This window comes from Pinus tabuliformis, chromosome J, assembly GCF_031772625.1.
Source record: "Pinus tabuliformis cultivar Carrire ecotype Pingquan chromosome J, CPIR1, whole genome shotgun sequence".
NCBI classification, from domain to species: domain Eukaryota; kingdom Viridiplantae; phylum Streptophyta; class Pinopsida; order Pinales; family Pinaceae; genus Pinus; species Pinus tabuliformis.
In genome coordinates, this window is record NC_142295.1 from 950,844,857 (window position 1) to 950,858,963 (window position 14,107).

Here is a 14,107-nt window from a genome sequence, read left to right on the forward strand (position 1 = left end):
AAAGAAAATTGTTTGCTTAGTCATATGAGTTTTAACATCACACCTCGATTGCATTCAACATGAACCACATCAATATTTAATATCACTGGATTTTTCCATATAATATTTTGACCCAATAACTTTTATATAACAAAGTGTGTTAACAAAACACTACCCTATAATACTAAAATTATGTGAATTTTAAAACGCTAATTTTTATCCAATTTTTGAACCAAATTAACAAATAATAATTTAAAAAAATACAAACCCCATGGAGTTTACACTACACGCTCAAAAAACACCATTCCAACCTCCGCAGTCATAACTTTTACTACTCGTAACAACACTAACAGCAGTTTAAAACTACGCCGGGTTTTTGAAGAAACGCAATAAATACAGCCGAGATGTTGGAGATAAAGCTGCATCACTTCTCGCCTGGGCGCCCTTGTGTTTAGAGTGCCTGCTCTTCGTACCGTCGGCGAGACTCGATCGTGTGAAGCGCGGGATCTGTTTGTCTGTGCAGAGAAAAAGAGGCCTGGCCGTTGACGCCATGCCGATGGCGAGAGTAGGGATAAAGATGGAGATAGGAGAGGGCGACTGCGAGAAAACGGCGTCCTATGCTGTGAAGGGAACGCATTTCAGAGGCGTGAGGAAGAGGCCGTGGGGGAGATTCGCTGCAGAAATCAGAGACCCCTGGAAGAAATCCAGACTCTGGTTGGGCACTTTTGACACAGCCGAAGATGCCGCCCGCGCCTACGACAATGCTGCAAGAAATCTCCGCGGTCCCAAGGCTAAAACCAATTTCGCTCTCCAAGACGATAGCACCAGCATTGCTGTAATGTTTAGCCCTGGCGCCACACGCGCCATCAATATTCAGCGACAAGAGTGGCCCATTTTTTATTCCAGACAAGAGCCCTGCGCTTCCATTCTCGACAACGATCGAGCTTCCAGTTGCGTTATCCAGCGAGGCGGCTCGCAACATCTGACGGTGGAGAATCAGGCCAACCCTACTAAAAAGCAAAAGCTTTTGTTTGGCATTCAACCCTTAGAATCATCTCGAAATTCGCAGCTGCAGGCGGATGTAATGACCTGTACATCTTCACGGCGGCCAGCGCCCTTGTTACTGGATCTAAATTTGCCCCCAGCAGCTGACGATGTCGATTAACTCATCCCACAATTCGTAAATTTCAGAAGGCAGGAATGTTAGAGGCAGGAACAACCTCTCTAAAGTAGCCTGGCACCAGGTTGGAATTTCAAAACAGAACCATCAAATTTGAGGGTTGGAATTTCAAATTAATTATATTTAATGGCAAACCACACTAAATTATAATCAATCAAATTTCAAATTCCATCCCTGCCGGGCACTGCTAAGTCTCCCGTGTAGGAAGCCAAGAGACTTTTGTCTTCTTTACTTGATTTCATGTACAATTTTGCGTCCCATTTATCCCAAAAAAATTCAGCAATTTTACAGCTTCATGTCTATTCATACATTTAGATATTTTGGAATTAATCGCTCGTATCATGTATTTTTTGATTGAATGGATTTGGCGAATTGACATCAGGAATTGTTTAATGAGAGATTTGTGTTTCACACCCCAAAGCTGTGTTGATGACTAAAAGTGTACCTTTATATAATTATTTAATGTCCACCACAGTCGATGTAAAATACTTTCCTGGTCGAACCCGGGTCCCGTAACCACCCTATTAATCGGCATTCAATGTTACTGTGCTGCACCTGGTAATACACGTTATTAGGTGGAAAAGCAATTCAAAACCGACATTAAATATATTGTATGGTCAAGTTAATAAACTCGATCAGTGTTATATGGTCAAAAAAAAAAAAAAAACTGTGGTATAGAGGTTGTTGGATGTGAAATCATTTCAAATTTAGCAGCATAGCTGAGGTAATAATTCCAGTTGGTGGTATCCATGTCGTTGGATGTGAAATAAGTTTTGTTAGTCGTATTCAGAATGAATGGAAACAAATTCAAATTCATCAACAACAATAAATACCAGGTAAATTTGTAAATCTAAAAATGTCATTAAATATTTAAATTTTTGATATTAAGTAATAAAAATTATATATATAATTAGATAAATTTTATATTTATATAATATGGAGTTGATTTTCACAGCTGTTTCTCTTAAACAAAACTATTATACCAATTAAAACCTCAAATTTATACATATCAAGTACTAAGGCTCTAAGTAGTTTATATCATTGAAAATATATTTCCAAAAACAAAAATAAAGATCACTAAACATTATATCATTAAATTCTAATTAAAAATCAAAATCTCATACCAATAAAATTTTATTTTAACGAAATATTATAAGCATTAAAAACTCAACAATTAAACTTACTTCATTTGAACAAAATATTATATGAATTAAATAATAAATACTGGCACAAATAATTAATTAGAGAGGTGAGATTGAAAAATTGGAAATAGTATTAGAATTATGTAATTATTATATTTTGTTTTTTATTGAAATTTTATAATAAAATTATGAGTTTTAATAGATTAAAATATATTTTTAATATATAAATCAATTCAAAACTCGAAAATTATATGTATTTGATTTATACACATTACACAATTAAATCAGATCATAAGTGTGATGTTTGACCTTTGTAGAACTAGAGTGAACGTTGACTGTTTCAGGTGTAAAATTACTTATATATTTAAAAATAAATTTTAAATAATAAAATTACAATTTAAGTAAAAATTATTTTGCTAAATTCTATAAATAAATAAAAATATCCAAAATATATAATAGTTTGGCAGAGTCATTTTGATTAAAAAAACATAAAAACAAGGTTCTCTATCTACGAGAGGTCACCATAATTTACTTATTCTATATTCCAAGTTTTTCCATACATGTTTTCCAAGTTTTTCTATACATGCTTTTCTGTTAAATTGGTCAGTATCACTAATTTGAACTTTCAACTTTCCATAGTCCAAATACCCAATAGATTTCTCAAAGTACTGATTCCATGATAACTCGCTGTTTATTATAATTATCTTTACCAAATATTCATAGGAGGAGTGGTCTACCAAGGCAACAGTTAAAAATATTTGTTTCGCTGTTTCATTGTTTTTGGGTTGTAAAATATGTAGTTTATAGTGATTCAATCCTGATTTTGAAGCTCCAAAAAGATTTAACAATTTTTTATCCATCAAAACAATTCTATAATTTAGTCCCAATAACCAAGATTTTCCAATATTTCTGTGAGATCTATTCCAAAAAAAAGCCAAATTTTCCGCTGGTTAGACTGGGAGTGGATTCATAGAATTTGGTATGAAAACCAAATTTCCTTACCACAAAGATCCATACGAATAAATCTAGCTACTAATGTACGTACAGTACACAGCATCAATAGGACCAGATATTTCTTATTCCGGTGGGCTACTTCCGTAAAGTATTGATTACGCAAAAAGAAAAGATCCTTCAACTACGGCGCCTCTCCTCGTCACTTGAATTCGGTGTGACGCGCAAGTTGCTTGCGAATCGAATGAAATACCCTCTTCAAGTACGGCGCGTAACATGTTACGTGAAGTCGATCCACCGGAAGGAAGCAAAAGTGTATAATCTTTTAGGGGCACTGCATTTTTATGTTTTTCCCACTACCACGCCCTTTGTGTCATTGGTTGGTGACACCATTTATTTCTCGGAAACATCCATACAAAGAGCATTGAATAGACCAAAAAACCTTTACGGACGTTACCCCTTTAATTGAATTCGTTTTATTTCTTCAGGGGTGGCCAAGCGCAGTGTGGGGCCCAACAAAATGGGTGCGCGCCGACCGGCATTCCATCTGTAATTGGCGACATCTCCTCTTTCCTTACCTTGAAGCGACATTTATGGGTGTGCCCCGCCCGGCATTCAATCACTGTGATTGGTGGATTTATGGTGCATTACAGGGTGCCGGTTGTTCTGTTGCAGCGGACAGTTACGATGTAATGATTATTTTTTTTTGAAAATAAGTAGCCGGTTAATGGATATTAAATGTGGATGTTGTATATGCTTACTGTTGATTTTGGCACCATTAAATTTTAACAAATTAATTATCCAATAACAAGAGAAGCTGCATCGCAGCAAGTCCCTGCCAAGTTACTTTTACAAGTTACTTTTGAGGCCGCTGATTGAAATCAATGTGTTTTGAATCAAAGGAATTAACGTGCGAACTTAAAGTCTTGCATTTTATAGAATATAAAGTTATAAAAGCGTAAAACAGAAAATTATAAATTGGACCATTGTAAAAACTTAAAATTATAAGAATATAAAGTTATCATAGCTAAAGTTTTATAATATGAGTGTGCCACTGCATTAAAGAGTTGCCCAGCAACAATGTACATGACATACAGGAACGGGACTCTTTATAATTCTTTTAAGCATCAGTAGCATCAGCTGCACCACCACCTTTGAGTGGTTTCATCAGTGGTTGCTTGTGTGAAAGATGCACGAGCAGCTGCATATCCATACCCAGGAGTAGACCTACCATACTTAGCTATTGATTCTTCAGTTGGTTATGCAATAGATCCAGCACTCTTATTAAATATAGAAATACATCCAACAAGCCAGTTAGCTATCCTTCGCGGGGCCGGGTCTACAAGGTGGGATGTGTGATAGCGAAATGCCAAGCCATTGACTAGTTAGAAAGAGTCCGATAAGCAATTCTTATTTTGGTGTCATAAGAGGGTAAGCACTAAAGAAGTAAAGGTAGTGTTAATTCTCTATAGTATCTGAATTGGTAGGATTCGCCTCATATGATTCAGATTAATCGAAGATATCAATAGAAAGGTAAAGATCCTTCCATAGTCCTCGGAATCCTTGCATGATTACCTCTTATCACTGTTAAAAAATAGTTAACAGGCTTTGGCCTAGCTGTAGAGCTTCTGATACAAAGTTTTGGGATTGTGCGTAGTCTATCCTGAAAAGCAAATATTCATGTTCTTGACTTTCCAGTTCCCGCCATGCTAGGCCTGACAGACATACTGCCCTTACATATTGGAATAGCATTAAAATGACATGGCAAAACATTTCGGAAGAAGGGTTTCAGAACCAAATATTCCGAAGCTATGAATACAAGGCAGCAAGCGAAACTATGCCAAAGACATGATTTAAGGGGGCGTTACTTTCTAAAAATAACTATATCTTTGCTTCTAACAATTTTACTAAAAGTCAGTATTTTTAAGGGAAAACACTACCTTGTAAAAAATGTGCCCATTCGATTACCCATGCACTGTAAGCATGAAGTTTACTGACTATTCCAACCTCACAAAAGCAAATATTAAATGAAAGATTATAAGATGAAATAAAGCAATTATCACATCAATGTGTAACACAATATATTAAATTTTGAGTTTGCCAACGAAGCAAATATTAAATGAAAGATTATAAGATGAAATAAAGCAATTATCACATCAATGTGTAACACAATATATTACATTTTGAGTTTGCCAACGATTTGTTGGACAACAAAGGCGATTCCAATGGGCCAACACACAAAAACCAACCGACTCACGTAACTTGTCAGCAGCACCTTGAGAGCTCTCTCCCTTACCACGTGCATTGCATGCAAGCCATGTGCTTCGCAGCAGGGAGGTGATCTGTCACATTATATCATTCCAGTTGCCAGATGATTCTTGCCAACGCTAGATTGGGAAATAACCAGAGAAATTCAGTGTGCCTGCCACCAGAGAGTCCCTTCTTGACCAGCGATAGTAAATCTACCAGCGAATGGGGCATTGTGTTATGAATTCAGGTCCATCAGACCATCCAGTGCAGAATTTGTTGAAATCTAATTTCAACTACGCACCCAAAACCAGAGCAGCGCCGGATGCCTACTCAGCAGCGCGGTGGATTGACCGGAATTCGGCACCGGAATTTTCTCGGAGCGATTTGGCGACGGCGGAATATTCAGGCAAGGAGCTCCGATATAATATGGAGGCGACGCGTGTCACCCGCATGACATAAGCAAGCGTCATTTTCTCGGGTGCTATCGCTCAGACAGGTAAGGCCACCCGATATTCTTGTCAGCCGTCTGATCTCCTCGCGCGTCCTCAGCCGTCGATCTCTGAAGGTGCATACGGGCCTGCAGCGAATTAATTTTGCGTGGAGTGTTTGTTTTTTTGTTGACCGCCGAGAATGGAAGAATTAATGGAGTTGGTGGTTGTACGTAATTTTTCGTGGCCCCTTTAAATGGTTATGGGCACATTATCATATTTTTTTTATATATACGTAGTTTTGGTGGAGACCCATTAATATGGGTATGGGCGTATAGTTTTATATATGTTTTTTATATATTGTTATGTAAGTGAGGGCTGTAGTTTTTTTATGTATGGGTGTAATTGTCCCTGTGCACGACGAAGGTAGCGAGAGTGGTGGCTGCGCTCGGTGGAGCAAAATTTTTGTAAACGCACAGCAGTGCGAGATATGAAACAGGTGATGTAATTGTTTTTGGCCCCCATTGTAAAACAGAAGATTATGTAATTTTCACAGCAGTGGAGTATGTAATTTTTGTGGTAAATGGGAAACACACAGCAGTGTGTAGAAAAACAAGAACAGGGGTGTGAGTTTTTTTTGTGATGTAATTTTTTTTGTGTTGGCCATCGTAAAACGGAGGAGTAGCGAAAAACCATGTGTGGTTTTGCACAGCAGTGCATAAGGAAAATGGTGGAGCGCATTTGTATGCATATGTAAATTTTATTTTACAGCAGTAAAGTGTTTTTCACTGCAGTGAATGTAAAAGGGGTTTTACAGCAGTAAACCCAGCACAGTAATTTCTCAGGTGAAAACAGAGTTTTGGTTGAATGTTGTTTTTGGAAAATCCCTCACAGTAAAAGAGGATGAAGCTTGTAACAGTTTTTTTTAAAGCAATAGAAAATGTTTTTTTTGGCTGTGTAATACTCTGTTATGAGTATATTTGCTTTTAAATAGCTTCCCTGTGCAAAGATCCTGGAATAGTAGAAACAGAGCATTGGCTCTGTGGTGTTTGTTTGTCTGGTTTTGGTATTTTCCCATGTAAAAATACCCAACAGTGGTATCGGAGCTAGTCCAGGCTCTTTGATGGTGACAGAGCTGGTTCAGGCTCTTTAAAAGTGTCAAAGAAGCTGAAGGAAAGATTCTTGTTGCAGCAGAAGAAAGCTTCTCCAGCAGTGTGAAGTTTCAGCCAAAAGTGTTAAGGTATTTTTCAAAGCTTTCCTTTCTGTTACTGTTAAAGGAACAGTCAGTGATTTAAAAGAAAACACAGTCAAGTATTTAAAGCCTAGATAAGAATGGCAAGGTCAAAGAAGAAAGCCTCCAGGCCTGTTAAAAATGTGTCTCCCCCCTCTACTAAACTAGAAGGCAATCCATTTGAATACATTTTATTTGAAACCCCAAAGTTTGATGGAAACTTTGATGTATGGGAAATAATGATGAGGGCTTTCCTAATGTCTGAGGGGATTGAAGTCTGGGAGTCAGTGATTGATGACAGCAAGATGGATAAAGAATCCATGGAGTATGATGCACAAGCAGCAAAGACTATCTTGGATGGACTGCCTGATTCTGTGAAGAAGAATCTAGGAAAATACTCATCAGCAAAGGATATATGGGACAGACTGCATGACCTTCATGCAAAGGGAGCACTGACCATGACAATGAGTCAAGAAGAACCCATCATAGAAGCTGAGAATGAAAAGCTTGACCTCATCAAGCTTCAAGTAAAAGAAAGGGATGAAGAGCTTGCCAAGCTTAAGAAGGAGCTTGACCAATGCAAGAAGAAACATCATGAAGAAGTCATATCCATGACAAATCAGCTGAATGAAGCAAAGAAGCAGGCAGATGCCTTGACAAGTCAACTTGAACAAAGGCACATGAGAGTGAATAAGCTTGTAGAAGAGATTGGACAGTACAAGGTAGAGGTCTCCTCCCTTAAGTCCGAACTACAAGAAGCCAGGAAGCAGGCACAAGGAGCTGAAAAGAAAATGAAGAGCAGTCAAGCAAAAGATGAAGAAATCTCCAAAATGAAGACAGATATTATCTCCTTCAAAATAGTAGCAGCTGAAGCTACTCGTAGCAAGGAAGAAACTGAGGAACAACTTACAAAGAAGAATAATGAATGTGAAAGATTGGAAGAAGAGATTGTCCTCCTCAAGAAAAAGGTTGAAGGGATGAACAAAATCATGAAGAGCTCTCAAGCTTTGGATGACATGCTCAGCTATCATAGATCTCCATTTGATAAATCAGGATTTGGGTATGTAGGTGAACCCTCAAACAAAGATGAAGATGCTTTAAGCAAAGGAGATGTGAAGAAGCCAGAAAGAAGTTGTGAAGCTCCTAGTTCCAGCAAAGGCAAGGAGAAAAATGAAGGCTGCAATAGAAGAAATCCTCCTCCAAGTAGAAAACCAGCTCCAAGAAGAAATGTAGCTGATGTCAAAGAGGCAAGATGCAATGGTTATCATCAAAGGATCTCAAGGCAGCAAGGCTTCAGAAGTACATCAAGAAAACCTCCATCTCCCAGGTACCAAAGTTCATTTTATGGTTATTGTTATGCTTGCTCAAACTTTGGTCATATGGCAAAAGACTGTAGAGCATTTCATAAAGATAAATGTTGTGGTCTCCGAAAACCTCCAAGAGACAATTTTAGAAGAAATCATGAAATGTCATTCATGAAAAATGTAGAATGTTTCAAGTGTCATAACATTGGGCATATGGCACGAGATTGTAACTTGACATGGGCTCTTACACAAGCTAGACCCATGCAAAAGAAGAAAGTTACACAAGTATGGAGAAGGAAGGTAATACAATCTGAAAACCCCTTGAACTCCCCAGTGGATCTAAATTTGTTTTGAGAAGAGTCTGCCAAAAGAAGACAAGCACACATTAAAGGGGAACTTGTAATTTTTTATTTGCTGAACTGTATTAACAGTCATTTGTTGATGGAGGATGTATTGCAGCGCAGCAGTTGCAAATGAAATCTTTGTTAATCCCTCTAAAAGGTAATATGCAGCAGAGATGAAATGTTTTGTATTGGGAATGAAAATGCAAAGCAGTGAGAAGAAAATGAGAAGAAGGCAAAACGCAGCAGAACGTAAATGCCCAGTGGCTGAGAATGCAATGAAATTTTTGTTACACAGCAGTAAAAAAATGTAATGTTTTTTATGCAATGCAACATGCAAAGAAATGCATAAAGAAAAACAAGGACAGCAGATTTTTAATGCAGATGGGTGACTGATAATGTGTGGCAGCAGAAAAATGAAAGGAATTGCACAGCAATGCATTGTGTAATTAAAAAAATGAAATTGAAGATTGTGTGAAGCAAGGGTGTAAAAAGTAACAGCCCGTGTTTTTTTTTGTGTGGAGAATGCAGCGCAAAACAGCGTGAGGATGATTTCTCTCTATGTGCAAGTAATGGAGAGTAAAGAGTTAGTGTATGGGCACACAACAGTATGATGAAACAAAAGGCAGCCACAGTGCAAATTGCAGAAGCAACGCAGCAGCAAATAAAACCCAGGGATGACAGTCTATGGTTATGGGTATGGACAGCAGTGAATATGAAAAATGCAGCAACATGAAGTTTTGTTGAAGAAATGAGAAGTTATGGACAGCAGCGTGACGACAAGAAGGAGAAGCACACAGCAATGCAAATAAGAAAATGCAGCAGCATGAAGTTTTTTGTTGAAAAAATGAAAGCTGTGAATGTAAGAAATGTTTACACACAGCAGTGTAAATTTGTAAGGTGGGACAGAGTAATTGTTCCAGAAAAGACAGAGTATTCTGTCTTTGAAGAATGCACAACAATGCAGAGTTTGCAAAGAAATGTAAGTGAAGTGCAGCAACACAACAGCAAGTGTAGACACAGCAGTGTGGGGTAGACGCAACAAAGAAGATGGCACAACAGTGCAGCAGAGAATATGCAGCAGCATAAAAGAACATTGTAATGAGTTTGCACACACAGCAGTGCAATGATTGTTTGTTTTGGAACTGCATTTGAAGCAGTCATTTGGTGAAACCCTCTGTTAAAGAGGAAGGTGCTTTTCAGCACATTGTCATTAGTGAATCCCTCTGTCATGAGGAAGGTGCTCTTCAGCACATTGTAATGGTGAATCCCTCTGTCATGAGGAAGGTGCTCTTAAGCACAGTTTCAGGTTAATCCCTCTATTAAGAGGAAGACAACTTTGTTTGTTTGTGAACTGCATCAGAAGCAGTTGGTGAATCCCTCTATGTGAGGAAGATGTCTTTGTAACAGCAGTGTTGGTGAATCCCTCGATGTGAGGAAGTGTTTGGGTAAGATTGAATGCCCAGCAGTTGAAATTAAAGGGGAGTGTTGAAATCTAATTTCAACTACGCACCCAAAACCAGAGCAGCGCTGGATGCCTACTCAGCAGCGCGGTGGATTGACCGGAATTCGGCACCGGAATTTTCTCGGAGCGATTTGGCGACGGCGGAATATTTAGGCAAGGAGCTCCGATATAATATGGAGGCGACGCGTGTCACCCGCATGACATAAGAAAGCGTCATTTTCTCGGGTGCTATCGCTCAGACAGGTAAGGCCACCCGATATTCTTGTCAGCCGTCTGATCTCCTCGCGCGTCCTCAGCCGTCGATCTCTGAAGGTGCATACGGGCCTGCAGCGAATTAATTTTGCGTGGAGTGTTTATTTTTTTGTTGACCGCCGAGAATGGAAGAATTAATGGAGTTGGTGGTTGTACGTAATTTTTGGTGGCCCCTTTAAATGGTTATGGGCACATTATCATATTTTTTTATATATACGTAGTTTTGGTGGAGACCCATTAATATGGGTATGGGCGTATAGTTTTATATATGTTTTTTATATATTGTTATGTAAGTGAGGGCTGTAGTTTTTTTATGTATGGGTGTAATTGTGCCTGTGCACGACGAAGGTAGCGAGAGTGGTGGCTGCGCTCGGTGGAGCAAAATTTTTGTAAACGCACAGCAGTGCGAGATATGAAACAGGTGATGTAATTGTTTTTGGCCCCCATTGTAAAACAGAAGATTATGTAATTTTCACAGCAGTGGAGTATGTAATTTTTGTGGTAAATGGGAAACACACAGCAGTGTGTAGAAAAACAAGAACAGGGGTGTGAGTTTTTTTTGTGATGTAATTTTTTTTGTGTTGGCCATCGTAAAACGGAGGAGTAGCGAAAAACCATGTGTGGTTTTGCACAGCAGTGCATAAGGAAAATGGTGGAGCGCATTTGTATGCATATGTAAATTTTATTTTACAGCAGTAAAGTGTTTTTCACTGCAGTGAATGTAAAAGGGGTTTTACAGCAGTAAACCCAGCACAGTAATTTCTCAGGTGAAAACAGAGTTTTGGTTGAATGTTGTTTTTGGAAAATCCCTCATAGTAAAAGAGGATGAAGCTTGTAACATTTTTTTTTAAAGCAATAGAAAATGTTTTTTTTGGCTGTGTAATACTCTGTTATGAGTATATTTGCTTTTAAGAGGTTCCCTGTGCAAAGATCCTGGATGAAATGAAACAGAGCATTGGCTCTGTGGTGTTTGTTTGTCTGGTTTTGGTATTTTCCCATTGAAAAATGCCCAACACAATTGGGGCACTCCATGCACCTTCGCCTCTGCTTAACGATTCTTGCCAGACGATTCTTGCCAACGCTAGATTGGGAAATAACCAGAGAAATTCAGTGTGCCTGCCACCAGAGAGTCCCTTCTTGACCAGCGATAGTAAATCTACCAGCGAATGGGGCATTGTGTTATAAGGTAGATGCATGGAGTAGTGATGGAAGAACGCTATATCGGTGTGAACATATGTATATGCAACCAAATGAAACAAATGGAGAGCTGGGAAATCTCACGGTATTACTGCAGAGTCTTCAATCTGTGGATTGCACAGCAGAAGCTCTTTTAGTCTGTCTACAATATATACTTGCCCTTCTTCATTGACACGACAAATATCTCCAGAGTGCAACCAACCTTCTGAATCTATAGCCGATGATGTAGCTTCTTTGTTCTTGTAGTATTCTGTAGAGATTCAGAAGCTGATCAGATCAAATTTTGACAGTTCAGAAATGAAACTCTGGTGGAAAAACGGTGATGGCTAGCATGAAATTATCCTTCTACTCTATCCAGAACAAATGAAGGTGCTACTTTCCTAGGAGATCCCTAAAGGATCTAATGTGGGCTTTACAAAGGAAAATAGGTAAGTTATATGTCAATTCAGAGTAAAATCATAGCTTAGTAGTGGATTTAATTTTACAGATGGTGTAACTGTTTTCTGCTCATAAAAATCTTGAAGGATGCTAATAAAATTCATATAATCTCATACATATTTTACATTATATCCTAATGTGTTTTTACCTTTCATGACCATAGGGCCTCGGAAGCATAATTCGCCTCTTCTGTTGGGAGGCAAGGGCTTCCCCGTTACAATATCAACTACCTTAGCCTCCACATTAGGGACTAGTATGCCTACTGAACCGTAATGCTTGATGTCGTTTCCTTCGCTCTTTATGACTGAACCACTCATCTCAGTCATTCCATACATCTGCAGAAATGATGAGTAGAACAATCAGGTAAAAACCAGTTATAAATTGAAAGGGAAACTTTTCAACAACAGAAATGCTCACTAGATTCAGGGAAACTGGGAGATAAATTCTACTAGGGTGATTCGTCCATCAAGCCTTTGTATTTATAAGTATACACAGCATTGCAAATATCAACATGAACGTATGCTCATCTCAGGTCTAAAGAGGAGGATGCATATGAAATCTTCAGACGTTCCTCCAAGCTAGAGCAAAGCATTGGACAGAGAAATAAAGAGTAGTCTTATAAACCCTGCATGAGCTTAGGTACTATACCTGCACGCCAAATCAAATGAATAAACCAGCTGCATTTCAGGTCGTCTATATCTAGCGTACTTGGCGTTAGAACCTGTAAAAACAGTAAAACATATCATAAACCACGCAGCTGATTCTCTGAAAAATGTATTCAGCAAAATTGAATACTGAATGTTAATAGCGCAATCAAATATGTAAATAAAAAAACGATGTGAAAATTTGGTATTCAGTTTACTACATTACAGGAACGCTAATCATGGATGATTTGCTCAGGTTTACCATCTGCAAGGGCTTCCGTACATCAAAGAACAGCAAAGAAGTATGCAGGATTTAAATTGATTTACCTGAATGGCGGACGAGGCGGAGATATGGAGATCGTTGTCAATGGAGGAGAGATCCCGCCACAGCCGAGACATATGGAGATCGTTGTCAATGGAGGAGAGATCCCGCCACAGCCGAGACAGTCTCAGAGATGGCCGACGAGGCGGAGATATGGAGATCGTTGTCAATGGAGGAGAGATCGTTGTCAATGGAGGAGAAGCAGAAGAAAATGGTGAGCAGCGGAATACTAGAAGGCACAATGAGCAAAATACCTGTTACATGCCCACAAAAAGCATAGATGTGGTGGCAGGCATACATGTAACGGTGGCGCATGAGCTTGCAGGTGTACGGTGCTACATGAGGTGGCAAGCATACACGCTGTAGCAAGGTACATATGCTATTGTATTATAGCAGTGGTATTAATCTGTAACATTAAACGCTAGAAAATTAATGCTAGTGCAAACATAGCATTACTTCATGCACGAGTGAACAACTTGTTGTAATTACCTGTACTCCTCCGATCTTTTTCCTAAGTTTTGAGCTCTATGCCTCGATTTGAGGCCAAATAAGATGGCGAAAGCATGAACTTTGGTTTATTAGAATAGTAAAATTACATGACCGTAAGAACTTTGGTTTAAAAGTGGCAGGGAACCGGTAAACTAATGCTAAGTCCGCTCCTAACGATTACTATAGTCCCTGCCGGATGCCAGATGGCAGGGACTAATAACTTATACGGCCCCACTCATTTAATTACATATTTATTACCTTTCATTCCATACTACATTATAATATATCCACATTTTACTGGTTTATATCGGAAATAAACACCGACATTTTGTTTATAAAAGACAGCGTGTGTGCTCACCCCTGTAATATGTCATTTGGTAGAAAATTACTTGGAGACAAAAATGGAATCCCTGAAAGAGAGAGGCGTGGCAGGTTGGAAATGAAATTAAAACCATAAGAGACAGGTAGAGCAACTTGGAAAATGAAACTGCAAC

The 14,107-nt window shown here is 38.7% G+C and overlaps 2 protein-coding genes across 3 annotated transcripts; one reads left to right on the plus strand and one right to left on the minus strand.

Annotated features, from left to right (window-relative positions):
• Positions 1 to 230: 230 nt before the first annotated feature.
• Positions 231 to 1,504, plus strand: LOC149229942 (ethylene-responsive transcription factor 9-like). Its single transcript, XM_089375954.1, has one exon. The coding sequence runs from the start codon at positions 530 to 532 to the stop codon at positions 1,142 to 1,144; it is 615 nt and encodes a 204-aa protein (XP_089232080.1). The 5' UTR covers positions 231 to 529; the 3' UTR covers positions 1,145 to 1,504.
• Positions 1,505 to 11,570: 10,066 nt separating this feature from the next.
• On the minus strand, positions 11,571 to 12,485 carry LOC149229943 (beta-phenylalanine coenzyme A ligase-like). 2 transcript variants are annotated; one of them, XM_089375955.1, is made up of 3 exons: positions 12,307 to 12,485; positions 11,805 to 11,970; positions 11,571 to 11,679 (listed from the first exon to the last, which is right to left on the minus strand). In XM_089375955.1, exons 1-3 carry the CDS (start codon positions 12,482 to 12,484, stop codon positions 11,631 to 11,633), a joined length of 393 nt encoding a protein of 130 aa, XP_089232081.1. In that variant the 5' UTR covers position 12,485; the 3' UTR covers positions 11,571 to 11,630. The 2 variants fall into 2 exon arrangements, with proteins under 2 accessions (XP_089232081.1, XP_089232082.1); XM_089375956.1 differs by lacking the exon at positions 11,571 to 11,679 and having other exon boundaries at positions 11,711 to 11,970.
• Between the last annotated feature and the right edge of the window lie 1,622 nt (positions 12,486 to 14,107).